The sequence below is a fragment of the Macrotis lagotis genome, chromosome 1, assembly GCF_037893015.1.
Source record: "Macrotis lagotis isolate mMagLag1 chromosome 1, bilby.v1.9.chrom.fasta, whole genome shotgun sequence".
Classification (NCBI taxonomy): Eukaryota; Metazoa; Chordata; class Mammalia; order Peramelemorphia; family Peramelidae; genus Macrotis; species Macrotis lagotis.
In genome coordinates, this window is record NC_133658.1 from 726,871,470 (window position 1) to 726,897,571 (window position 26,102).

The 26,102-nt window shown below is 34.8% G+C and overlaps 1 protein-coding gene across 2 annotated transcripts in view; it reads right to left on the reverse strand.

Annotated features, from left to right (window-relative positions):
- Positions 1–26,102, reverse strand: part of FRY (FRY microtubule binding protein) — a 568,375-nt gene that overhangs the window by 525,042 nt on the left and 17,231 nt on the right. The window contains exon 1 of one of the 2 annotated variants that reach the window (XM_074216087.1): positions 4,361–6,174. The exons of the other annotated variant lie outside the window; for it this stretch is intronic. Coding sequence (XP_074072188.1) covers positions 4,361–4,380 — 20 coding nt within the window. The 5' untranslated portion in view covers positions 4,381–6,174. Of the gene's footprint in view, positions 1–4,360; positions 6,175–26,102 lie in introns of those variants that run through there. 2 annotated transcript variants of the gene reach the window in all.

Sequence of the window (26,102 nt, forward strand, 5' to 3'; positions counted from 1 at the left end):
CATTTCCCACCTGGCTATACTTCTTTGGACCTCTGCATCATACTTCCAGGAATCTCATCAACACTAATACTTTCATAATTCAATAGTACCCTCTGCCCCTCTGATTGGAGGGCAGAATGAAGAGCTCATCCTAAAACCTCCATAAAACAAGGGATCCCAGGCCAGTCATCACTTCATTTCCAATTTGAATGTACTTCTCTTCACTTATCCACCATATTTCCTGTAACTACTTTCCCACCATGCCTCTTTTCAGTTTCCTTTGGTGTTTTATTTTCCTTCATTAAATTGTAAGCTCCTTGAGGGAAGAAATCACTTTCTTTTTCTTTTTTGGTATTTGTATCTCCAGTGCTTAACATAGTGACCAGCATATAAGAGTATTTAATAAATATTTATGGCCTGCTTGATGGACCTTGATCATACTTCTCTAATATACTTATCATATTCTATTTGGAATTATGGTTATTTGCAAATATGTCTAATCTCATTTTCTATACAAACTCCTTGGAGGGTAGGGACTAAGTCTTATTTATATTTATATTTTCCTCAATACCTAGCACTTGATTTAATACATTATTTTCTGGTCTGTATCTGAGATTTTATTTTTGGATTTCCATCCAGATGTAGAGTGGTAATAAATTTGTCACTTTTGTTCAGGTATTTTTCAGTTGTGTCTGATTCTGGAGTTGCTTGTCATTTCCTTCTCTAGTTAATATTGCAGATGAGGAAACTGAGGCAAACAGGATTAAGGGGTCTGCCCAGAGTCACAGAAATAGTAAATAGTCAAGGATATATTTGTACTCAGAAAGATGAGTGCTCCTGACTTCAACTTTACTGCAACACAGAAAGATTCAATGACCATATTTCCAAGACTGGACTTGAACCCTGGCCATCTTGATTACAAGACTATTCCTCTAGCTACTATATGAGGTTTGTATATAGTAGAACCTTGAAAAATCTTTGTCAATAAGTGAATGCTAGGATGCTTTTGAAGAAATGAAGTTTTATCATTTTCAAATACGCAGAGTGACCTCTACCAGCCTAAAAGAGTTTTGGCAAGTGAAATTCCTCATAAGTTCAATAAACAGCACCCCAATGATATAGTGCTAATATAGTGCTGCACATATAAATAGTCATTCAATAAATATTTTAATTAATATATGAATTTTTCCTAAACATTTGAAAAGAATTCTTGTTAAATAGGACAATTTTGATTTTATTATGAATCTGACTTAGCTCTCTCCTTTATCATAAAAAGAGAAAAGGGGTAAGATTAATTTTCAATGCTTGAATTATCATAAATTTGAAATTATTACAATACTTGCAATCTGGCACTAATACTATAAGTAATATAACAATCTTAGAAACATAAATATTTATGCTTTGCTATATTTATTATTGTTTTAAATCAATACTTAGATAATAATAATTTATTACCCAATATAAATTCACATGATCTATAATTTCAGGAAACTAAATGGAACATTTAATTAAAAAGCAAAATCTCCAAACAAATACAACAGGGGCTCAGAATCTGACTTACAAACATCCATGATGGTCACTGACACAATGATATATTTAGTCCCCTTAGGCTTAGACCTGTTTCAAAGAGATTTAAGGTATCTTTTCATAAGAAACATTCCCATTACTATGATCTGAAAATGCAACATTAAATGTCAAACCTCAGAACACTTACTTTTGGGCTCCTACTGGAGGGATAATCTCAGGGTAGTATTTTTGATTTTCCTGTATCTCTATGATGTCATCTCCACAAAGTTCTTAGGTTCATGACAAATAAATCATTGCATATGCAAATGATATTTTAATGAATATCATTATTTCCTTAAAAATTTTCAAAGGGAAAGTAGAAAAAATGAATTATTTTTTAAAAAAAGAAAAATATACATTAAATATTCAAAGTCATTTATAGGCAAAGCATTTATTACAAATAAGGGCATTTCTGTCCAATTTTGAAATCTTGATATTGTCTAGGATTTTATCAAAGAAAGCATGATACCCATGAAATGTAGGAAGACCTGGGTTCAAGTATCTGACATAGACTGTGTGAGCCTTGGGCAAATCACCTTATCTCTCAGTATTCAGACAGTTCCCTATAAGTTGCAGAGAAGATATTTCTTCTCTCTCTCTCCCCCTCTCTCCCCTTCTCTCTTTTTCTTCCTTTCTATTCCCATCTTTTCCCTTTTTCTTTCCCTCCTCTCTTCCCCACCTCTCCCCTTTCTCCATTCTTTTTCTCCCTATCTTTTCCTATCTACACATATGCATACACACACACATATACAGAAACAAAGAAAGTGGTAATTTTAGGAGTGTTCCTATATATTTGGGGTATACTGAGTTTTAACATTAAACGTAGTTTGAAACATGTTGTATAGATGCATAATTGAGGCCATGCCAACACCTAGAAAGAATAATGTTTCAGGACAAGCTATCACCACATCAGTATCCCTGATTCCTCTTCCACTTTGGTCCAATATGAAGGGCAATGATAGTGTTCTTTATCTAACTTGGCTTCAGGTTTCTAGTGGGTCTCAATTCCCTTTGTTATTCAATCTGTAGTCAATTATCCTATACTGAAGCTAAAGGTCTGAAGAAATTTGTAAATATGTCTAGCTACAAACTGTGATCATGATTTGATTAATATCCCCCTCTGAAACTGCTGCTCAGGAGGCAAGTTTGGGACTATTTTATTCACCTAAGACAGAAACTTTAGTGTAAACAAGCTATGAACCTGAATTTGGATTATATATATATATATATATATATATATATATATATATATATATATATATATATATATATATAAAGCTTAAGTACAGAGGCCAACTGTTACTGGCCTCAAAGACAAAAACTTGCCTCAAATAATTAATGTCCCAATTCTTTTTAAGCTACCTCTATATTAATTGGGTATATAGTTCTTTTCTTTCTTTTTTTAAAGTGAAATGAATGAAATATACAGCATAAAATACATGTACTACATGAAATATGCAGTAGTGGTTGTGCTTTTCTGCTTTAAGAATACAATTTTGTAGAACTATTTGCACAGCTGCTTCAGTGCTATGCTTTAGCTTAGGCAATGAGTCTAAAACTATTTTAAAACATCCAGGGTCAAGTCCCAAAATAGGACTTTTCCATTTGACTAACAACAAAAAAGTCCCCAAAGATTTTCCTACATTTAGAAGGGGGGAATGATTCTATTTTAAAGATCAAATTTTTGTACTATGCAGACTTTCATATTGTCAGTAACAAAGAGGTTAGATTTTTTTACCTATATGTCCTCTAAGCAAAAATTCATAAGCTTGCCACTTAACAGTTAACTTGAAAGAATAGTGCTCTAAAATAGGGGCAAAAGGGACATCTCCCAAATATGAACATCAACTGGACATCATTCAATACATCTTAAGTTCTATCAGTGAGTAGCAATGAAAGTTAAGAACTTAAGGGGAAAATGATAAAGGTATAAACTTGATATTATCACATGTCCTGCTCCTATTAATAATTGCATATATGTTAAATATACATTAGTCAAATGTGACAGATAAAAACCCTTACAAAAATCAGCTATGGAAGGAGTCATCCCTGTGGATGCAAAGTAATTAAAACAAAAAGCAAGAAAGTGCAGGAAATGTTGTTTTATGACCTTTCAAATCATTAATTATGAATGTCATCATCTCAAACTAATTTTCATAAAAGCTTTCTATGACCCCCAGTGACCTTTTTTGTTATCATTCATCTTCGCTATTCTCACTCTCCTATTCCTCACCCAGTAACAGTAACCTGGAACATATTTTGGCATAACCATTTCCTCACCTCCCCTCAATTTCCCTCAGTGAAATTTCTATACTTGAAAGTAAAAAAACCAAAGTAAAACAAAATGAAGTCAACAATTAGTTTCTTGAAAATGAGCCTAAATGCCCCCTTTCTACCTTTATTTCTGCAAAGATGTCGGTAGATATTATCTGTTAACAGGCAGACTCTTGATTCTAACCATCCTAGTATTCACATAACAACATGCTTTTCTCTTGGATTTCCCCCCTAATATTTTCAACTAGTCATTCGGGAAAAGTCTACATTTTATAGCATAGTGTCTTGCATATAACAAGCAGTTAATGCATGTCTGTTGACTGACTAACTATGCTGAGTAAATTGCTATTAACACATCTGGATTATTTAGTTCTAATCCAATGCACAGAATCAGAAAAATTAATGACATACACATAACAGATCCAAATGAACCCAAACAGTCAGAAACCAAGATCTATTCTGATACTGACCACTATACAAATGAACTAAAATCACTGTTGGATGGATGTCTACCTTATAGGAACAATCAAGAAATACTCACCTTGTATGTAAACGGAGCATCCGTTTCAAAAATTTCTTTGGGAACTCCAGGCTGGAGGAGTACAATGAACACTGAAAGATGTTTTGGTTCACTAGATTTCCCTTGCAAATGTAGTGTAGACATAGCCTTAGAGACTTTGCTTTATCTCCTGTTTATTCTGGATCTCTTCTGGAATCTGGAACCAGGACTCTTGCTCTTCTTTTTTTCACTTTACCTGAGTCCATAGATTCTACCATCCACCCAGTGCTTGTGGTTCCCAAATCTTACAGTCCACCACACATCTCTTTATCCTGTTGAATCTTGCCTCCCAGTTATCTCTTCAGCATCTTCTCCTCAGTATCTCATCAGCAATTCAAGTGTAACATGACCAAGATTGTTGTCTGCAACTTTCCTCATAAACTTTTCCCCTTACTCTGCTCAGTCTTGTTATCTGACTCTTCCCTTTCTTGCCTCTGACCCAAACTCCACCCACTCACCCCCAATGATTTCCCTTTCTGGCTGCTGAGCCTCTCTTTCAAATATTATTTAAAAAGGAGAATTCTAAATTGTTTTAAATGTACCTAAATAACTCCCCTAATCAGACTCTACCATAGATAGTTTTCTCACTTCTATCTCCCCCAAATCTTATTGTACATCCTTATTGATAACTCATACTATAAAAATCAAGCTTCTACAGTTTCCTCATAAAATAAGGCACTGATAATCCATAGTTAATTGACATGAAATTGGTTAATGATATATGAATATGTCATATATTTCAAATTTCCCCTGTCAAATTACCCTTATTATTGTAATTTATTCAGTATACAATAGTGTACTTAGCTCTTTGTGTATGAAAAGAGATAGTCTGTGCTCTTATGGATTTGACATTAGGTATAGTAAACAAAATATCAGTGATCTTGATATGATTAAATTACTTTTTAAGAGGTGCTCAGAAAAAGAGAATGGTTCAAACAGGCAGCATCAAGTTCATAGGATCATAGATTTAGTGCTGGAAGTGACTTATAGGGCTTTTGAAACCATTACCTTCATTTTACAGATTGCCTGGTGCTTAATCCTGAATATGTGCCCTAAATTTATCAAAGTTTCAGTTTTCCTGTTTCTTAAGTGAAAGGCTTATATTTCTAGATATTTTGTTCTTTAATTGTTCATAATTCAAAAAGGACATGCACACATGCCTACATGGGTACATTTACCTAGGGACAAAGTTATAGACAACAGGAAACTAAACATTAACTATGGGCACAGACTTCATTTTTGTGATTTTAATATTGTGAAATAGACTGAAATTCAATGAGGTCAAAGATGGTAAGAGATCTTAGGAAGCCTCTGAAAAAATGGAGGTGGGGAGGCAAAATTATTGGGTCAATGTTCTATACAGTCAGAAACAAATGTCATCAAGAAACAGGACAATAATAAGTGAATTGCACTCTCTGTAGAGGCCAGTGCAATTTGGCCTAGAATAAAGAACTGAGTTATCCTATTCCTTTCATTTTTCTTAAATTCGAAAGACTCCTAGGAACTCTGAGCTGAAAGAAGGGAATTTAAGAGATCCATATTTCTTATGTAACAGATACACTGTAACATAGAGCGGTTTAAGTGAGTTGTTTAAGGGTACATAATAGCAAAACTTAGATCTCTTTTCTCCTTAGTTAATTGTTTTTCTCAAGCACTATTTTTTGCTGCCTAATTGAGACCAACATTTCTTTTGATCACTTCTCCTATCTCAGTTCATTTAAAATACATATGTTCCTATTGTTTCTTCTGTTCAATATTCAAAGGTTCTTGTCTTTAATGTCTTTAACACCCCCAACCCCCCTTCCCTCCCAAACTTTAAAGCCAGATGTCTCTTTTTGGTATGTAGAAGAAATAGATGAGGAATTACTTTTAGCTAAATGCTGAGAAAGGATTGAATTTCTCTGCTCATATTAATCTCGTTTATATTAATGCTACTGTTCATAGTCATTTCCCCCTACTACCACCTTCCCCAAATCATGAAAAATCAAGCCTAATCAAGCCAATGTCTAATTCATTGCATTTTATAGAGTAGTCCCTGGTCTGATTTCAGTTTTCTTGGTTGACTTACTACAACATGGATGCTTCCCTCCTTAGTATTGTTAACTACCTTCTCATCTTTTCCCAGCTAAAATTTTCCAAATTTTCTTTGTCTCAACATGGCCATGTTGGGCAATGGAGGGTCACTCTTTCAAGTGAAGACTATCTACCTTATTATGATGAAAACAATAATTGGCATCTACATATTATTTGATTCTCACTAGCAACCCTGCAAGATGCACTATTATCCCCATTTTTCAGATGAGGAAACTGAATGACTTGCCCAGGGTTACACAATAAGTAAGGGTCTAAGACAAGATTTGAACTTGGATCTTCTTGATTCCAAGTTCATCATTCTTTCTCCTGTATCTTTGATCGATATCATTTGTTTTTCATCTCATATGGAAATGGTTAACAAAATTTTTTTTCTGCTATAAGAATCAGCTATGTGGTTCAGTGGATAGAGCAAGGGTTCAAATCTAGTCTCAGATCCTAACTAGCTTTGAGATACTGGACACTTATTTAACCTCAGTCTGCCTTAGTTTCCATAGCTCTAAAATGTAGATAATAGCACCCAATACTGTGAGGATCAAATGAAATAATATTTTCAAGCACTTAGTAAACCTTAAAGTGCCATAGAAATGCTAGCTATTATGGGCATTACTATTTTGTTACCTTGAATAAACAGGATACTGATTTAAATCCTATTACTATTTTCTCCCTTAATTTTTGCCAGTTATAATTGGCTAGTCTTTATTTTAAAGGTTCTTCACTTTTACCTTTCTTTTCTCTGGCATTTTAGATTCATAGTTGACCTCTCCTCTGAATTATCTCCACTGTTTCACAGAAATAGAATATGAAGCTGAAAAGGACCTTGAAGATCATTCCAATTCAGTCCCCTCTTTTTACAGATGAGGAAACTGAGGCTGAGAAAGTTTAAAAAAGTGTTCACAATGATATAACTAGTAAGGGGAATAGCTGAGATTTGAACCCAAGTCCCCTTATTCCAAATGCAATTATATCAGAATATTTCTCATGTTCAATTATTCCTGCTCATACAATAGTAACCCTATCTGACAATACATGCAGCATTATTTACCTACAGTCCCCTGCTTCTCCACCTAAAGAAGTATATTTCCACACTGACATCCTTGGGCTCTTTAAGAGATATAATGTGTTTTTTTAAAAATATTTTTTATTTTGAATTTTACAATTTTACCCCTAATCTTGCTTCCCTCCTCCTACCCCCACAGAAGGCAATCTGTTATCTTTACATATCTTTACATTGTTTCCAGTTTCTCAGTTGAAAATGATGAGAGATAAATCATATTATAGGAAGAAAAATAAAGTATAAGAGATAACAAAATTACATAACGAGATAACAGTTTTTTTTCTAAGTTAAAGGTAATAGTTTTGGTCTTTGCTTAAACTCCACAATTCTTTCTCTGGATACAGATGGTATTCTCCATTGTAGACAGCCCAAAATTGTCCCTGATTGTTGCACTGATGGAATGAGCAAGTCTATCAAGGTTGATCATAACCCTCATGTTGCTATTAGAGTGTAAAATGTTTTTCTGGTTCTGCTCATCTCACTCAGCTTTACTTTATGTAAATCCTTCCAGGCTTCCCTGGATTCCCATCCTCCCTGGTTTCTAATAGAACAATAATATTCCATGACATACACATACCACAGTTTGTTAAGCCATTCCCCAATTGAAGGACATTCGCTTAATTTCCAATTCTTTGCCACCACAAGCAGGGCTGCTATGAATACTTTTGTACAAGTGATATTTTTACCCTTTTTCATCATCTCTTCAGGGTATAGGTCTAGTAGTGGTATTGCTGGATCAAAGGATATGCACATTTTTGTTTCCCTTTGGGCATAGTTCCAGACCGTTCTCCAGAAAGGTTGAATAAGTTCAACAGCTCCACCAACAATGTATGAGTGTCCCATATATCCCCTCTAACATTGATTATTGTCCTTTCTGGTTATATTGGCCAGTCTGATAGGTAAAAGGTGGTACCTCAGAGATGCTTTAATTTGTATTTCTCTAATAAATAATGATTTAGAGCAATTTTTCATATGACTATGGATCACTTTGATTTCCTCATCTGTAAATTGCCTTTGCATATCCTTTAACCATTTCTCAATTGGGGAATGGCTTTTTTTTTTTTGAAAATTTGACTCAGTTCTCTGTATATCTTAGAAATGAGTCCTTTTTCAGAAATACTAGTTATAAAAATTGTTTCCCAGTTTACTACATTTCTTTTGATCTTGGCTACAGTGGTTTTGTCTGTGCAAAAGCTTTTTAATGTAATGTAATCCAAATTATCTAGTTTGTTTTTAATGATGTTCTCCATCTCTTCCTTGCTCATAAACTGCTTCCCTTTCCATAGATCTGACAGGTAAAATACTCCTTGATCTTCTAGTTATAATACTGTTTTTTATGTCTAGATCCTGTATCCATTTTGATCTTATCTTGGTATATGTGAGGTTTTGATCTAATCTAAGTTTCCTCTATACTATTTTCCCAACAGTTTTTATCAAAGAGAATTTTTATCCCAATAGCTGGACTCTGGGTTTATCAAACAGCAGTTAACTATCATATATACTATCATATATACAATCATATAACAATCATATAACTATCATATCCTGCTTTTGCACCTAGTCTATTCCACTGATCCACCACTCTAATTCTTAGCCAATACCACTGATGATTGATGCTTTATAACATAATTTTAGATCTGGTAAGGCTAAGCCACCTTCTTTTGCACTTTTTTATTGAATTTCTGTAAATTCTTGACTTTTTATTTCTCCATATGAATTTACTTACAACTTTTTCTAACTCATTAAAGTAATTTTTTGGAATTTTGATTGGTAGGGCATTAAACAGGTAGTTTAGTTTTAGTAGAATTGTCATTTTTATTATATTAGTTTGACTTATCCATGAGCAGTTGATGTTATTTAAATCTGATTTTATTTGTTTGATATAATGTGTTTTTTAAACATTCTGTAGCCTGAAATCTCCCCTATCAATTATTTTAGGAATACCAACTATAGACAGGGTGAGTGAGGCTTTAATATTTAAATAATGTCCTACTCTGATTCCTCATAGTAGTTTGGAACTGACCCTGAGTTCTGTGTGATAGACAGTAGAGTCAGGCTCTGACTAGCCCAACCAAAATCTTTCACATCCTAAAATCTTCCTAAGGCTAGCTGGCCACCCCACCCCTGAAGTATTTATTCTAAATATTGTTTAGATACTTGTCTACATATATAGAACATTGTTTCCCCCCAAGTACAACCCAAGCTCCTTGAGGTCAGGGGCTTTTTCTGCTTAGCCAGAGATTTAACTTTCCAGTGTTTGATTACCTGTTCTCAAAACTCATTATATAAATACAATTCAATTTTGAATTAAATTTAAAAAATAAATTGGGGGCTGCTAGGTGGATTGGTGGATAGAGCACCAGTCCTGGAGTCAGGAGTACCTGAGTTCAAATCTGACCTCAGTCACTTAATAATTACCTAGCTGTGCAGCCTTGGACAAGTCACTTAACCCCATTTGCCTTGCAAAAACCTAAAAAAATGAAATGAAATACATTGAAAAGAGTTAATTATTTCTTTAGATCTCTAAGTCAGGAGTAGTAGCATCAGTCCTAATTCTTGAAAATTTGAGGATGAGAATGACCTATTTATGGGTCTGGGATTCTTATTTCATGGGTGGAATTCATTTTGAAGATTTCAGGAGTATAAAATATCTGTGAAATTTCACAGTTTATTCAGTACCATTACTTGGAGAAGTTATAAAAATGAAGGGGTTGAACAGAACCAGAAAAACATTGTACACCCTAACAGCAACATGGGGGTGATGATCAACCTTGATGGACTTGCTCATTCCATCACTGAAACAACCATGGACAATTTTGGGCTTTCTGTAATGGAGAATACCATCTGTATCCAGTGAGTTTGAACAAAAGACCAAAGACTATAACCTTCAATTTAGGAAAAAAAAAACCCATTATCTCATTGTAATTTTGCTATCTCTTATACTTTATTTTTTCTTCCTTAAGGATATGATTTCTCTCTCAGCACATTCAACTGAGATCAATGTATACCATGGAAGCAATGTAAAGACTAACAGAATGTCTTCTGTGGAGAGTGAGGGGAGGAAAGCAAGAATGGGGGGGAATTATAAATTATATAAATTATATATATAAATTATATAAAATTATAAAACTCAAAATAAATAAAATCTTTCCAAAAAACCAAGAAAAATATAAAACAAACAAAAAAATGAAGGGGTGAAGGAAACTGAAAGCAGGTAATTAAGTCTTCCCCTTTTTTCTTCCAATAACCTCATCAATTACAATGAAAATTAACCAACTTAAAAAAAATATCTTCCTGATCACTGGCAGTCTTCATGGTGATAATACAAGATTTTAAATGATAATTAATATTAACTCCTCTAATGTACTAATGACTGGCATTTAGTACTTTTAGATAAATCATTACTTCCCTCAAGCACTATAACCATTTCTTTTTATCCTCACAATAACTATAGGAGGGAAGTGCTAGCATTATCCCTATTTTATTGACAAGGAAACTGAGGTAGACAAAGTTTCAAAAACTTGCCAAGGTTTATAACACTGGTGTCTGAGGGTGAATTTGAACTCAGATCTTCTTGGCTCCCTGTCCAGTGTTGTAACCACTGTGTACCCATCTGTCTTCAACATAGGGAAAGGATAATGTTCAGGAAACAGACTCCTTAGATTACAGAATAAAATAAAGAAATAACTTTGAAATTGTTTCTTGTTTTTAAAAAAAAATTGCTTGTTTAATGACACTTATTTAAGAGTAGCCTCCTTCCCCAACCCCTTGTCTCCAAAAGGGAAACTTCCCCTTTTTGTTGAATGTTCTCTATTGAACTATCAAAAGACTTCCTTTCTGTTGTGTACTGGCTAGAAGCAACTTCTATATACTATATATTTAGAGAGAAAGTATCCAAGACAAAAAAAATCAAGGGCCAATCACTGAAGAGATGAGAAAACATAATTCCCTTCCTTCTTTCTTTGAAGAATTTGGGGCCTGTGGATATAGAACATTGTACAGACATGTTGAAAACAGCTGAAGGGTTGGTTAATTTTGCTGGTTAATTATTCCTTTTTTTTTGTTTATTCTTTGGTCCAATGAATAGTCCTTTGTGGAGGAAAGGAGGAATAGAATTTTAAAAATATCAAACCTACTAAACAGAGGTTCTTAATCTTTTTCTGGGTCATGGCCTCCTTGAGGAGTCTGGTGAAGCTTTATGGATATCTTCTGAGAATAATGGTTTTAAATGGATTAAAATAAATTACACAGGATTACAAAGGAAACTGATTATACTGAGATACAGTTATCAAAATGATAAAAAAAAAAGTTCACAGATCCCAGGTTAAGAGAATCTATACTAGGAAGGCTAACAAAAAAACATAATTTATCATTTGGTAAATGGGTGGCAACTATCTTTTTTTTGTTTCTTAATACTGAGTTTGTTTTTTTTTTTTAGTTTAGGTTTTTTTTTTTTGGCAAGGCAATGGGGTTAAGTGGTTTGCCCAAGGCCACACAGCTAGGTAATTATTAAGTGTCTGAGGTGGCACTTGAACTCAGGTACTCCTGACTCCAAGGCCAGTGCTCTATCCACTGCGCCACCTAGCCGCCCCCAGTATTGAGTTTTTATAGTTATTTTAAGACCAAATAAAGATACACACACACACACACACACACACACACATATATATGTTTACAGATACATATCATCAATAATAAATTATCTATCTATCTATCTATCCACAGCTATGTATAAAAATATATGTGACAACTTTGGACCAGGCCAAGACTGAAGTTTGTTTACTTATCACAACTAGGAGTCTTACTGTGATTTTTGCTTTGGTACTAATTTTCAATTGTTACTTTAGGGTCAGGCTCAAAACTTGCTTGAATCAGATGTGTAACTATGAATCCTCCATATTTCTCTGATTGTATGGATAAAAGGAGCTTTCTATATGCTTTTTTCCCCCTTTTTTTCCAATTTCATGTAAAGAGAGTTTTCAACATTCTTTTTTTTGTAAGATTTTTAAGTTCTAAATTTTCTGCTTTCTTCCCTTCTCTCTCCCTTCCCATGACAATGAGTAATTTGATATAGGTTATACAACTACAGGCTGTTTTAATAAATTTTTGTAGTATTGGAAAATGATTTTGTTATTAATTTTTAAATTTCCTTCTTGAAAAAATTGGCAGGACCATCTCACTGTAAAAGCATGCATTTGTTATGGATAATTATGTTAGTTTATAGATGCTTTAAGGACAGACATAAAGCATAAGGAAAAGGCAGGATTTGAATTTTTTTTAAAAAACCGCATCAGAAAAACCACCTTAAATGGTATAATACTCCATTGTTGTGTCCTTAGAGCTTTGCATTCTATATGTTCTTGTGGAGAATGAAATAGGGATAGAGAATGGATTGTGATTTCACTGATATGCATAACATACTGAATTCGGAAACTCCCTCTACTAATGAGGTCAGCACCTTTTTTGCAACTGATAGTCTTGGAGAATTGCCCAGAACAGTGAGAGGTTAAGAACCTTGCCCAGAGTCACATAGCCAGTAATCTCAGAAGTAGTACTTGAACCTAGGTGTTTTCTGCTACAGGGTCAGCTTTCTCTCCACCAGGCCACATTGCTTAGTGTGAGAGATAGAAAATCCAAAGATAAATCATTACTTCCCTCAAAAGCATGCATTTTACTGGGGGGGGGGGGGGGCATGGGTAAACATTATGTGCACAAACAAATATACATATGAAAAGCAAAGACAAGGGAATTTACTTAGGGGCAGGAGGAAACAATAGCAGCTAAGGGAGTCAGGAAAGAAATCCTGGAGGGTGTAGTGACTGAGTTGAGCTCTGAAGGACTCTAGGGATTCTGAGAAGTAAAAGTCAAGAGGGGTTGTTTTTGGATGAATTCTCTTAAGGGGAGTAATACATGATAAATCTTCAAAAGTTAAGTCAATACTAGGCAGCAAAGGATTTTCAATGCCAAACAAAGGATTGTATATTAGGTCTTAAAGGTTATAGAAAGACACTGGAACTGATATGATCTTGACCACTGTCAAATGAGGAAAATGATTCCCAGAAAAATAAAATTACTTTGTCCCCTCACTCCACAAATGGCAGAACTGGATTTCAAACCCAGGTGTCCTGAATCCTAATCTAATGCTCCCCCCCACCCCAATTATGTCTTGATACCCTTATCTATAAAATGAGGATTACAGGATCATTAGGCAGTTCTGAAAGGGATTTTAGAAGTCATCACATCCAGTTTATCATTTTATAAAGCAAGTCCAGAGTATTAAAAACATTGTCGCTTGCTCACAGGACACAGATTGTAAATTAGTCAGTCAATGAACATTTATTTAGCAACCTATGTTGACACATGCATGACTATACAAAAATTTTATTTTGATAATGCTAATCAAATATGGCCACTGTGTTAAAGATGGCAGTGGGAGAGCAGTGTCTTTACAAAAGATTAGGATGTCAGAATATCATTTATGGTAGAACTAACATAAGGTCATTGCATACGTGGTCTACAATTGCAGTGCTGAAGATGAGAGATTAAGGGTCTTGAAGAAGGCTTCCAACTAGCCTTTAATTCCCTTTTTGTTGAAATTGTCAATACAGTGGCCATTCCTCATGACCTTAAGAATCAAACAGAAACTCCTTTTCTCTACAGCTGTTGATAATGTGCCCCCACATTACCTTTCCAGATTTGTTACACATTTGTTGATATGCTCCCTGGTTTAGCCAAGTGATTTTTTTACTGTTCTGCTGGCTGTCCCTCCTCACATGGACTTCTTAGGATCCATAAACTCCTTCCACAATCAGCACAAGCACCAGCCTCTACTGCATAAAGTTTTTCCTTATGTCTTCCCACCTTCAAGTTACCTTGTGTATATAAATCTTGTAAGGCATGGTGATGCAGTGGCTAGACAGATGGCCTTGGAGACAGAATGATCAGTCTTATACTGATTTCCTGACCCTGGGCAAGTGACTTAACCTCTTAGTACCCCGCCCCCCCAGGCAACTCTCAAAGGCCTTAAATTGCTAAGAAAGGGGTCAATTTGTATTGGCAGAGGAAGAACCAATGAAGGGTTGCAACTATCAACCCATATTTTTTACATATACTTAAATATATACATATTTTCCTCTCCTTGAAGTCAGGGATCATTTCTTTTTTTCCTTTTCTCCATGTCCACCCCTAGGGGTGCCCAGTAGATGCCTAATGAACACTTTTTGATTAATTAAAAAATCACAAATGGGATGCCTGATCTCCACTGATTAGAAGTCAGGAATTTTTTCCTGTCCATCCAAGAAAATGTTTGTCTTTTTTGGTTTTGTTTTGTTTTGCTTTGCAAGGCAATAGGGTTAAGTGATTTACCTAAGGTCACACAGTTAAGTAAGTTTTAAATGACTGAGGCTGGATTTGAACTCAGATCCTCTTGACTCCAGGGTCAGTGCTCTATAGGAAAGTATCAGTCTTAAGATATGGAACCACAGATTTAGAACAGAAGCTATCAAGTCCAACTTCCTCATTGAGAAAACAGATTTTAAGTAACTTCAGGTAATAAATGGAAGAGGTAGAATTTGAACCTAAGACCTATAATGCTATTCAGTGTCCTTTCCTTTATATCATGCTATTAATTCCTTTCTGAGATAATCTCCAGGGGAAAAGAGTCAAAAGTATGGCTCTTAGGTAGCCCTAATGTTAACAGGAGCTGACCCATTAAAGTAAGTGACCTTTTTCCATCATCACCCAAGATCTTTTTTGTTAACCAAGTGGTCTCAAATGTATTTCACAAAGCTAAGATTAAATATATGTATTTGTATATAACAAGGAAGACATCTGCAGTCAAACTTGAGTAATCAGAGTTTTTTGTTTTTTAGATTTTTTTAGATTTTTTCAAGGCAAATGGGGTTAAGTGGCTTGCCCAAGGCCACATACCTAGGTCATTATTAAGTGTCTGAGGCCGGATTTGAACTCAGGTACTGCTGACTCCAGGGCCGGTGCTGTATCCACTGTGCCACCTAGCTGCCCCAGTAGTCAGAGTTTTAAGAGAATTGTTTCAAAACTGACATAATCAAACCTTTGTCATTAAAATAATGTCTACGCTTAGCTAGGCATTTATGAAAGTTCCCTAGAAAAGCCCTATGGGATAGAAAGTAATAGTTCTATTCAAATATTTAAAAAAAATGGGGCAAGGGCATCTCTCATCATAACTGTAAATACTAGATTTATAATCATAAAATCTAACTCTTGTTCTTAGAATTTGTGAGGCCACTAGAAAGTCATTTAATGTTACTGGGCTTTAATCTTCTCATCTGTAAAATGAGACAGCTACATTAAATGATCTCTCAGGTCATTCAGCTGAAAATCCTAGGTTCCCTGATTCACTGGTATACACAGTGACATGTCACCCTGTAAGACTTTTGCTGAGTGCTTATTTTTTATTTTAGTTTTGTGCATTTGGGGAAGCAATCAGGGTTAAATGACTTGTCCAGGATCACAAAATTAAGTTGAGGTTGGATTTGAACTCAGGTTCTCCTGATTTTAGAGCCAGAGCTCTAGTTTCTTCAGTTGGGTGCTTTTAAAATCATGCACACACTTTCTTATAGTCTAGACACAGACATTAGTCACACGATACTGCTTCTGTTTCCAGGGCACTGCTGGACATTCATTTAAGGCATTAAATAAATACTTTGAGTAATTGCCTTTATTTTATTAACCCAACCCCCACCCAAATGAAAATTTCAAGATATTTTGTGTCTACATTTAAATTATACATCTGAAAGCATTTACTTAAAAAACATTTCCTTCTGCTTTCTATGTCAATATCTTTTACCTTAATGAGCTGTGGACTTTTAACTTGTATCATCTATTAATCTATTTTGTCAGACAAAATGTTAAGACATCTCAAGATGCCTAATTAAACATCTTACCACCACAGATATAATAGGGGAAGGGAGAAGAATGTTAGATACCTTCTTTTTTTTTAGTTGAGTATGATCACTTGACAATAACAAAGTTATAAAATCTATTTCCCTTAATCCTACTAAAGTAGCATTTTTATATTAAGAAGTGATAAATAGGGATGGCTAGGTGGCGCAGTGGATAGAGCACCGGCCCTGGAGTCAGGAGTACCTGAGTTCAAATCTGGCCTCAGACACTTTACCTAGCTGTGTGGCCTTGGGCAAGCCACTTAACCCCTTTTGCCTTGCAAAACAAAACAAAACAAAAAAAAAAACCTAAAAAAAAAGTTATTGCCTAACATCCAGGTGTGCCTGAAAAGGGAGTTTTAGGCCCTGATAATCAGAGCCATTGCTAAAACCCATTTTATAGAATGAACTGCTGGCAGGAAGCACACAGCTTACTTGGAGCAGAAATATGAAGGCAAAATCTTTTGATTACCTTAAAGGAGGGTTTCTTCACCTTTTGGGTGTTATCAATCCCTTTGATGATCTGGTTGACTCCCTCTCAGAAGAATGTTTTTCAGTTCATAAAATAAAATCATTGATCGTGAAATGTAATTTTCATAAAAAGACAAAAATCAGGATCCTGGAACCCAGTTTAAGAACTTCAGAATTAAAGTTTCTAAGTCAGTTAGGATTCTGAATCAAACTTCCTTCTACCAAACCGAAGGAAAAAGGTATGAGACAATGCACTTTTGCAAGGAAATCAACTTCTGAATGTGTGGTCTCGCCTAGATACTATTTTCATATGAGTTCAATAAAGACAGTATCTTCCACTTCTTTTGTAGTTCTCAACATACAGTACAATGCTTTTGGTATGTATTGGGCACTCGATAAATATTTAGAAGCTGATTTGACACATACTGTGCAATCCACAAGCATTTAAGGACCAAGTAGATACCAAATATTGTGCTAGGTACTGGAGTAGAAGCACAAAGAATAAAAAACTAGTTATTTACAAGAAGAGTAAATTCTAATGGAGGAGACATTTTGTGTGTGTGTGTGTGTGTATGTGCGCATATATAACTATCTATATATATATATAGAGAGAGAGAGAGTGAGTTGTTGCTCAGTTGACACCCAACTCTTGGTGACCACAATTGGGGTTTTCTTGGCAAACATACTGGGTGACTTGCCATTTCCTTCTCTAGCCCCTTTTACAGATGAAGAAACTGAGGCAAACAGGGTTAAAATGATTTGACTAAAGTCATACAGCTAGTAACTGTCTGAGTCTGGATTTGACCTTAAGTCTTCCTGACTCTAGGGCCAGGCACTTGATGCACAGTGCCACCTACTTGTCCTCTATAAACAATTATCTACGTATAAATACACACACACACACACACATGTGTGTATATGTGTGTGTGTGTTATATGTCCTTGTATCATTATATACACAAAATACTGCCAAAGTTAAATTAGTAACTTTAAGTTTCTAGAACTTGAAAAAAATAACAACAAAATTCATTAGGAGAAATAAAAGGTCTAGAATATTTAAGGGAATAAATAAAAAAGGCAGATATGAAGAAGGAAGAATAATCATGAAGTATATAAAAACATATTAATCATCAAAACCTTTTAGTACTGATGCATCTAGATGAGAGAATCAGAAATAGCACTCAACCTAGAATTGAGTGGGAGAATAATTTAAAAAACCCAATTCAATGATTCACAAAATTTACAGTTTCATTAGTTTCATTGCAAGAAAAAAAGTTTTATCTTTATTTGAGTGATTAGTGAACAAGATAAACCTAGAGTTTAATATACCCTAAAAAATCAATTACTTAGGAAAGAACTTCCTATTCTTTGGTTTATACATTTTTAGATATGTTTTTGTAGAAAATTCAGATCTTAGAAATTCTTGGACAGCAGGAATAAAATATCTGTTCTGTTCTTTTTTGAAACTGGACAAGTCTGAGTACAATGGCTACAATATTTTAGGGGGGAGAGTATTTAATCAACATAAGCTGTATGTAATACTAAGGATACAGACATTTTTATTTCTAGAAAACAGATTTATTATATTACTAGTCCATGTTACACATCTTAGGGAAGAGCTCATCTAAAAGCCAGATTCTCTACCAGACTAGGAGAGGGGTTACCTGTCATGTCAACATTTTCAGTTGCATTTTTAAGGTACAGATAAAGTACTTTATGCAGACACACAAGACAGCAATATCAACCTCCACATGTTATAGGGAAATAAAGAGGATGGAATGGATTACCACAAACACATTTCAAAGTCCATTTCCATTTCACATTTCAAAGGGCTTATCTTGTTCACTAATCACTCATATATATAGAAAAAAAAATTTTTTTCTTACAATTAAACTTCTGAAACTATAAATTTTGTGAATCATTGAGTTTTTTTAAAATTACTTTCATACTTCAGTAAATTTTATTCAAATAGGCAAGGGAACAATAAAACAAGCTAGCCTAACATGTGTGGAGACTAGAAGTCCCACAGAAGGATATTATTTCCCCCACATGTCCACATTTGGATATTATCTCTCTAATTATGTAGTCATGGGAAGGGTTCCTTTAGAATGGAATGTGAAATTAATTAGAAAAGATCATTTCCTGGAGTAAAATATTCTCAGATCATTTCCTGAACTAGAATTCCTTAATCTTTCTCCCTATCTCCATCATGCATAAATCATAGATTTTTTTATTCCAATGATAATAGTTTCCAAGAAATCAAATTAGAAACAAATATGATACATATTCTAACAATGATAAAACAGTGCAATTGGCTATTTTTTTATTTTTATTTTGCTTGTTTTGGGGTTTTTGAAAGTTGCAATTGATTAATTATGCATGGTTTTGAGGCCCCTGTTTCTATTTGAGTTTGACATCACTGCTCTAGATGACTTCTAAGTGATATTACAGTCCTGTTATCTTTAAAGTGACATATCAGTCTGTTGGTGTTGAACAAATTACATGGATTAACACAGTGCTGATTGCTAAGGTCCTTAATAATAAGAGACTTGTAACTCTTGAAACAAGTAAATCTAGTCATCGAAGGGATTCCTATTCACACTACTTCCCAAAACCAACAATTGTCAATATCATGTCATACAAGATTTCTTGAAAGAAATTTCCTCCCACTTGGACTGGTTTCAATTGCTTTGTTTCCCATAGCAATTTTACTTCTCTAAGTTTTCTGAGTGGCATCTGTTTTAAGAACAGACAGTCGGGGGGGGGGGTGGGCACATGACAATGATATTAATGATCATGTAATGACAACTTAATAATTATAAAAACCAACCCTCCCCTCTTCTTTCACCTCCCAAGTCCTTAGGAGAGGATGCCAGATCTCATTAACTTGTGTACTGACAAATTAAGCATGAAGGTCTGACTTGATTTTGATGAACGAAGTCATTAAAACAGCAGCAAGAGACCAAGATTTTCCTCGTATAAGTAATAATTTTCAGTTGCCTGGATTTGAAGATGGAAAAGACAAAAAAGTCTCGATGAACACTATTTCCCCTGATGATGACAACCCCATGCCTCGTAAGACTGAAGATCTGATGGCAGGAGTCCCATTACTGAACAGATTTAAGTCTGTCTACAGTACTTAAATACTCATTCAAATGTATTCAGAGTCTGAGTCAAAGACAAGCAAGTAATTTGGGAAATTACTATTGTCAGGAAACCTCCCTTTCCTACCCTAAAGACTTCTCTCAAGCTGAGACATTTATGTAGAAAGAAGAATGGTTCAAATATGTATATTGTCATCCATCTATTATCTTATGATTCTTAATATTGAACCTGTTGGTTCTACCCTTTATCAAGTAAGAGTAAAATAAAGAAGTGTTCCATTTCTGAACATCAGGAAAATGAGATTTAAAAACAAACTGAATGTTATTCAAAATTGTTTTTCTGCTAGCATCAAATGGACTGGAACATAGACTTCCAAAAATAAATTTTGTACTTTGTAGACAAAAACTTAAAAGTCAAATGATAACATGATCCTTATTGAGCTAATTTGAAAAATAGTAAAAAGGTAAAATATAAATCCAGCCCAGAATTTGATAGGCCCAATCTGAATTATGTGGTACTGTCCCCCTTAGGTTAGTGACTGGCACTGTGATTTTACTAGTCTAAGGAGCTCTCTAATGAAGAAATGTTCTCTGCAAATATAAGTTGGCATTTTCTCTACAAATTCTATAGTTTCTTACAACAATGAAAAGTTAAATGATTTGTTCAGGGTCACACAGCAAATATAATTTTCTCAGAGTTAAGATTTGAACTCAAGTCATCTTGATTTTGAGGCTATGCCACTGTTTTCTAGGTCAGACAAATTATTGACTAATTGCCAACTCTATTTTTGTTGTATGAATATAGAAAGAGTCTAGGAAAAAAGGTCACTGTTCACTGCCTTTAGGTCAGCCAAATTATTGACTAATTGGTAACTATTTTAGTTGCATGAATGTTGAAAGAAATCAGACACAGAAATGAAAGTTCATCTTCTCTGAAAATGGCGGGGGGGACAGGGGGAATCAATGGATAGATATCATGTTGAGTCTCTTCTTGCTCTTAGTATTAGAAAACCAAGTTGTGAAATGCTTCCTTCTGAAAATGAGAAAGATTGGGACTCTAGAATAGTGACAGAATTTGTTTAAGGAATGGAAATATGTAGCTAATCTATTGTTTTAAAATTATCTCATGGAAAGATTTTTATCACAAAGACAGAGGTATCAAGCAAGCAAACTAGATATATTTTTTCCTCATACACTAAATGTATCACTCTGCAATGCTGAAATATATATTATCCATTACAAGTTTAAGAAATAATGGTGCTATTATCTCTATTCTACTAAATCCAGTAGGGGGAAATTATATATATCAAAGAAACAAAAAACATCTGAGCCACAGTCTGCCAACATGCAGCCCATGCCAATCCCATGAGAATTTTGATATGTTCTATGATATAGATGCTCCTAAGATGACTCAAAAATGCCTTCAATATCTTGAAAAATTCCATTTATCAATGTTTCTTGAAAATTCGATTTATCATATTCCTTCAAGCATTTAAGGTCCCTTTCATTTCTAAATCTTCAACCCTATGATAATATCTTCTATGACTTATATAGTTTATTACAGATAATAGAGAAACTAAGTATCACTTAAAAAGTACTTCAGATATGTAAATATGGGGCAGAGTTACTAGAAGGATTTAAAAATGGATACAAATAGCTTCAAAATGACTAAAGAATAAAATATTTAATATTTTTAAGGGTGTATTTGAAAGTCAGGAAAATATAAGCCATCAATACATATGTTACCATGATTATAAAGGTTATCGGAGTCTACCACATTCCACTGTAGGTCAAACTTCAGCCTGTTACTTTACTTGTTACAATATTTAACCTTATCAAATGAATTCTGATAAGCCAGGGATTAACCATGGAATAAATAATCAAATAAAGCATAATATCATTGAAAATATTTGTTTCTGAGGTAGATTACAGCCAGACCACACAGATCTTACTACAACAGCAAATGTCTACTCTTAACAGCTAAGAACACAGTTCTACACCATTCAGGTTAACAAAATGTCTCTTCAGATGAGTCTTCTACATCCTCTTTGTAAGAGAAAGGTTAGTTTCTATCTTAGCATATCTCTATCATTTTCTCTCTGCTCTCTCTCAATCTCTCCAATTGTGACAATAAAACTCAACTTATAGCTTCATCCAAGTCATTCTTTGACTCTCTTTAGAGTATCCTCATAAAATTCTTTTTGATTTTTCTTTTATAAATACAGTTCTAACACAAATATTCTCCTCACCTTTATCCAAGTCTTCTCCATAATTTATTTTATAGATCAAAATTAAATTCACACACTTCACTCTGACTCCATAGAAAGAGCTCATAGAATAACAGTTATAACCATAGGCTTCTCTACTTTTTTTGTTTGTTTTTTTTAGTTTTTGCAAGGCAATGGGGTTAAGTGGCTTGCCCAAGGCCACACAGCTAGGTCAGTATTAAGTGTCTGAGCTCAGATTTGAACTCAGGTACTACTGACTCCAGGGCAGGTGCTCTATCCACTGTACCACCTAGCCTCCCTCCAGGCTTCTCTATTCTTAAAGAGGCAATAATTTGATTCATTTCAATTAAGAGTTAAATGCCTTCCATGTGCCAGACCCCATGCTAAGCACTGCGTATATAAATAATTTTAAAAAGACAGTAGCTATTTTCAAGGATCTCACTATTTAAAGGAAGAAGACAACACACAAAAAGTAGGTGAAGGGGAGGAAGTGAAGAAAGGCACTTAGTTAAGAAGGTAAGGATATAGGAGGATGATCTGTTGAGTCCAAACCAAGCAGAGCCACAGATACAAAGTGGGAGAGTTACCAGTAATGAGTTTCTACAACTTATGTAGAAGAAGTTTTTGAAACTGGGTGTTACACTTAATTCTCTATTTCTAGGAAAAAATCATGAGAATAATCTTCACAGGTTATTAAGTGCTTTTTTTTGGAGATATGGAAGAGAAGAGAAAGGTTTTCATGAATGAGAGCAGTCCTTAACTTAACAGTCACACAACTGACTAACATTTAGAGAATTTAAAATTCAACTTCCATGTTTACTATTTGTTGGCTACACATATTTTAAAAAGTCTCCCTAGAGCCACTAGTTGACACAGTGGATAGAGCACTGGCCCTGGAGCAAGGAGGACCAGAGTTCAAATTTGACCTCCATACACTTAATAATTACTAGCTATGTGACCTTGGGTAAGTCACCCATTGCAGAACCCCTCTCCCTTCCAAAAAAAGTCTCCCAAGAACAATTTTCAATGCATATGTTAAAATCATGCAAGATTTCTTAAAAGGTGTGAAATCAGAGATAATTATTCAATGATCTTATTAAATAAGCAAAGCATAAAACAGTGAAAAGAATGCTTGCTATAGCTATTTGCCATTGTCATGGACAATGCCCTGTGTAGAATTCAAATAGCAAAGGAATTGTATACAAATGGTATCAATCCCAAGGATGTTACAAGAATATTTGTAATACAAATTCACTCAAGAGAGTCCCAACTATCCACATAGGAAAAACTAAGTGGAAGAAGAATGCCTAAGTCCATAAAAGAGTCTGCAGATGGAAGATCAGCCCAAAAGGCTGGTACATTAAGTGCATATATCTTGGGAGGATATTATAGAATATAGAAGAACAATGAGGAGACTGGGCTAAAATGCATTTGGGAAATTGTACAGTGACTCTTAGAGTAATAGAGGTACTTTGTTTCTCCCTGAAACAAAGGGGCACATTATAACCTTTATTCTACTAGTGATGCCATATGGCTGTAAATCATGAACCATAGTATCCAAAGAATTAAAATTATGAACCGGTCAAAGAGTAATGGAGAAATGCCTGGAGAAGATGAATTGGTTACAGAACTATACAATCAGAAAATGGATAAAAGTTATCATCAAAGAGACACAGAAGGGGTAGACTAGTCTCATAATCAGACAAAGGGTTAATAAGTAGATAGTATGTGTATTCATTGCATGGATACAAAAGCATGGTATATCTTTAGTCCACCATTTTTAGGAAGGCAAGGAAACACTTAATTTAGGAATATTGTCTTGGAAATATTTCCATCTGTGTTGGAGATTGGTGTTGCTAATTTAAGACGGAGAATTCTTGAAAGTAAAATAATTCACAGTCCTGCAATTATTAATCCCACTCAGGATTTATTATACAAGCCAACAAAATATACAGATTAAAATCTTTTCTCCTCCCGGAGAAGCAGCAAACAGTTTGTAAACTACTAGAGGGCAGGAAAATAACAAAAGGTTAGGTGAAGTGAGAGACAGATATAGATACAGATATAGACACAGAGACAGAGAGACAGCTAGAAGAACCAACTGGACTGAGACTTGAGCAAGCATGTTACGAGTGTAATTCAGACCAGGATTTATAGTCTTTACCTACTCTCTGGATGCAGAAGTCTCAGGAGAATAAGGGGGGGGGCGGGGAAATTCATCCCCTTCTTACATGACTGAAACCAGGTAAAAGGCTGGAAGTTGGGGGGGGGTGCTGTAAATGAGGAGAAGTTACAAATTTACATTTAACAATGGAATAATAGGAGTCAATTTATATCACAGGCACAGATATCATTCCCTAACTAGGCAAAATTTAACAGGGTAAAAGATTACAAAATCTGTTTCTAATAACATCTCCTATGTCCATAATTCCCTGCATTACATCCAAATCAAAAGGAAGGTCACTAATATATTGGGGGTTTGCCATAGGGATGACTCATGAAAGAACATGAACTTAAGTCACAAAGAGTAAGAAGGACTAATGAATCAGTAAATATTTATTAAGCAGGGCAGCTAGGTGGCACAGTGGATAGAGCAAGGTTCTGGAGTCAGGAGGACCCGAGTTACATCCGGCCTCAAACACTTAATAATTGTCTAGCTGTGTGACCTTGGGCAAGTCACTTAACAACTACTATATTCTAGTCATTGTGCTGAGCTCTGGGGAGACAGAAAATGGCAAAGACAGTCCCTGCCCCCCAGGTGTTTATAATCTAATGGGAAAGACATATAAACAGAGTAATCTACAAAGAGGATAAATAGAAAACAATAACAGAGTGAAGGCACTGAAATTAAGAGGAACTGGGGAAATACTATAGAAGGGATATATATACGTTTTCAGATAATATCCATTTTAATGAGATCACAGATGCATCAAAATACTGCAATATTGTAGAATAAAGGTTCAAAAGGACCCAAATTCATGATGTTGAGATATCATATCACATAAACATTTGGTGCCATATTCTATTAGGATTAGCAGATTAGCACTCAAAGAGACTTTTGAGGGGATCTAACCCAACTCCTTTATTTTATAATTGGGGAATCTAAGGCCTTGAAAGGTGAAGTGACCTTGTGCTCAAGATCATATAAGTAGGTGGTGGCTAGGTGGTGTAGTGGATAAAGCACCAGCCCTGGAGTCAGGAGTACCTGGGTTCAAATCCGGCCTCAGACACTTAATAATTACCTAGCTGTGTGGCCTTGGGCAAGCCACTTAACCCCGTTTGCCTTGCAAAAAAAAAACAAACCTAAAAAAAAAGATCATATAAGTAGTAAATAAACTTAAAACCCCTAGAAAATTACAAATGTGTGAGAAAGACAATTAGAACATAAAAATTTATGGTCCTGAATGACATCAGGACCACATATTTCTTATTCATTTAAAAAGTGTAACTTTTCCCAAGTATGCTATAGTTTGAAGAACAGGTATCCTCTGATCTTCACCCAAACAAATATATGTAACCTAAGGCTATGAATAGCTAACAGCTATGAGAAGTGACAATTGACAAAACATAGAGGAGACTGGAGAATTGTAGCAAGCATACAATAGAACAAAGCCATTTAGGACTTTTTAATGTCAGGGCAAACTTCAAGACATTACTGTATTATTGCTAGGGAGGAGGAATAATGTTGCTAAATTTAAGATTGAGAGGCCTTGAATAGTGAGTGAATGAATTCATGTATATACTAGGGATTTAAAACTGCTCAGGATTTCTTAGAGAAGGCTACAAAAGTGTATAGATTAAAAACTTTTTTCCTCCTAGAAAAACAGTAAGCACTTTGATGACAGGCTAGGCA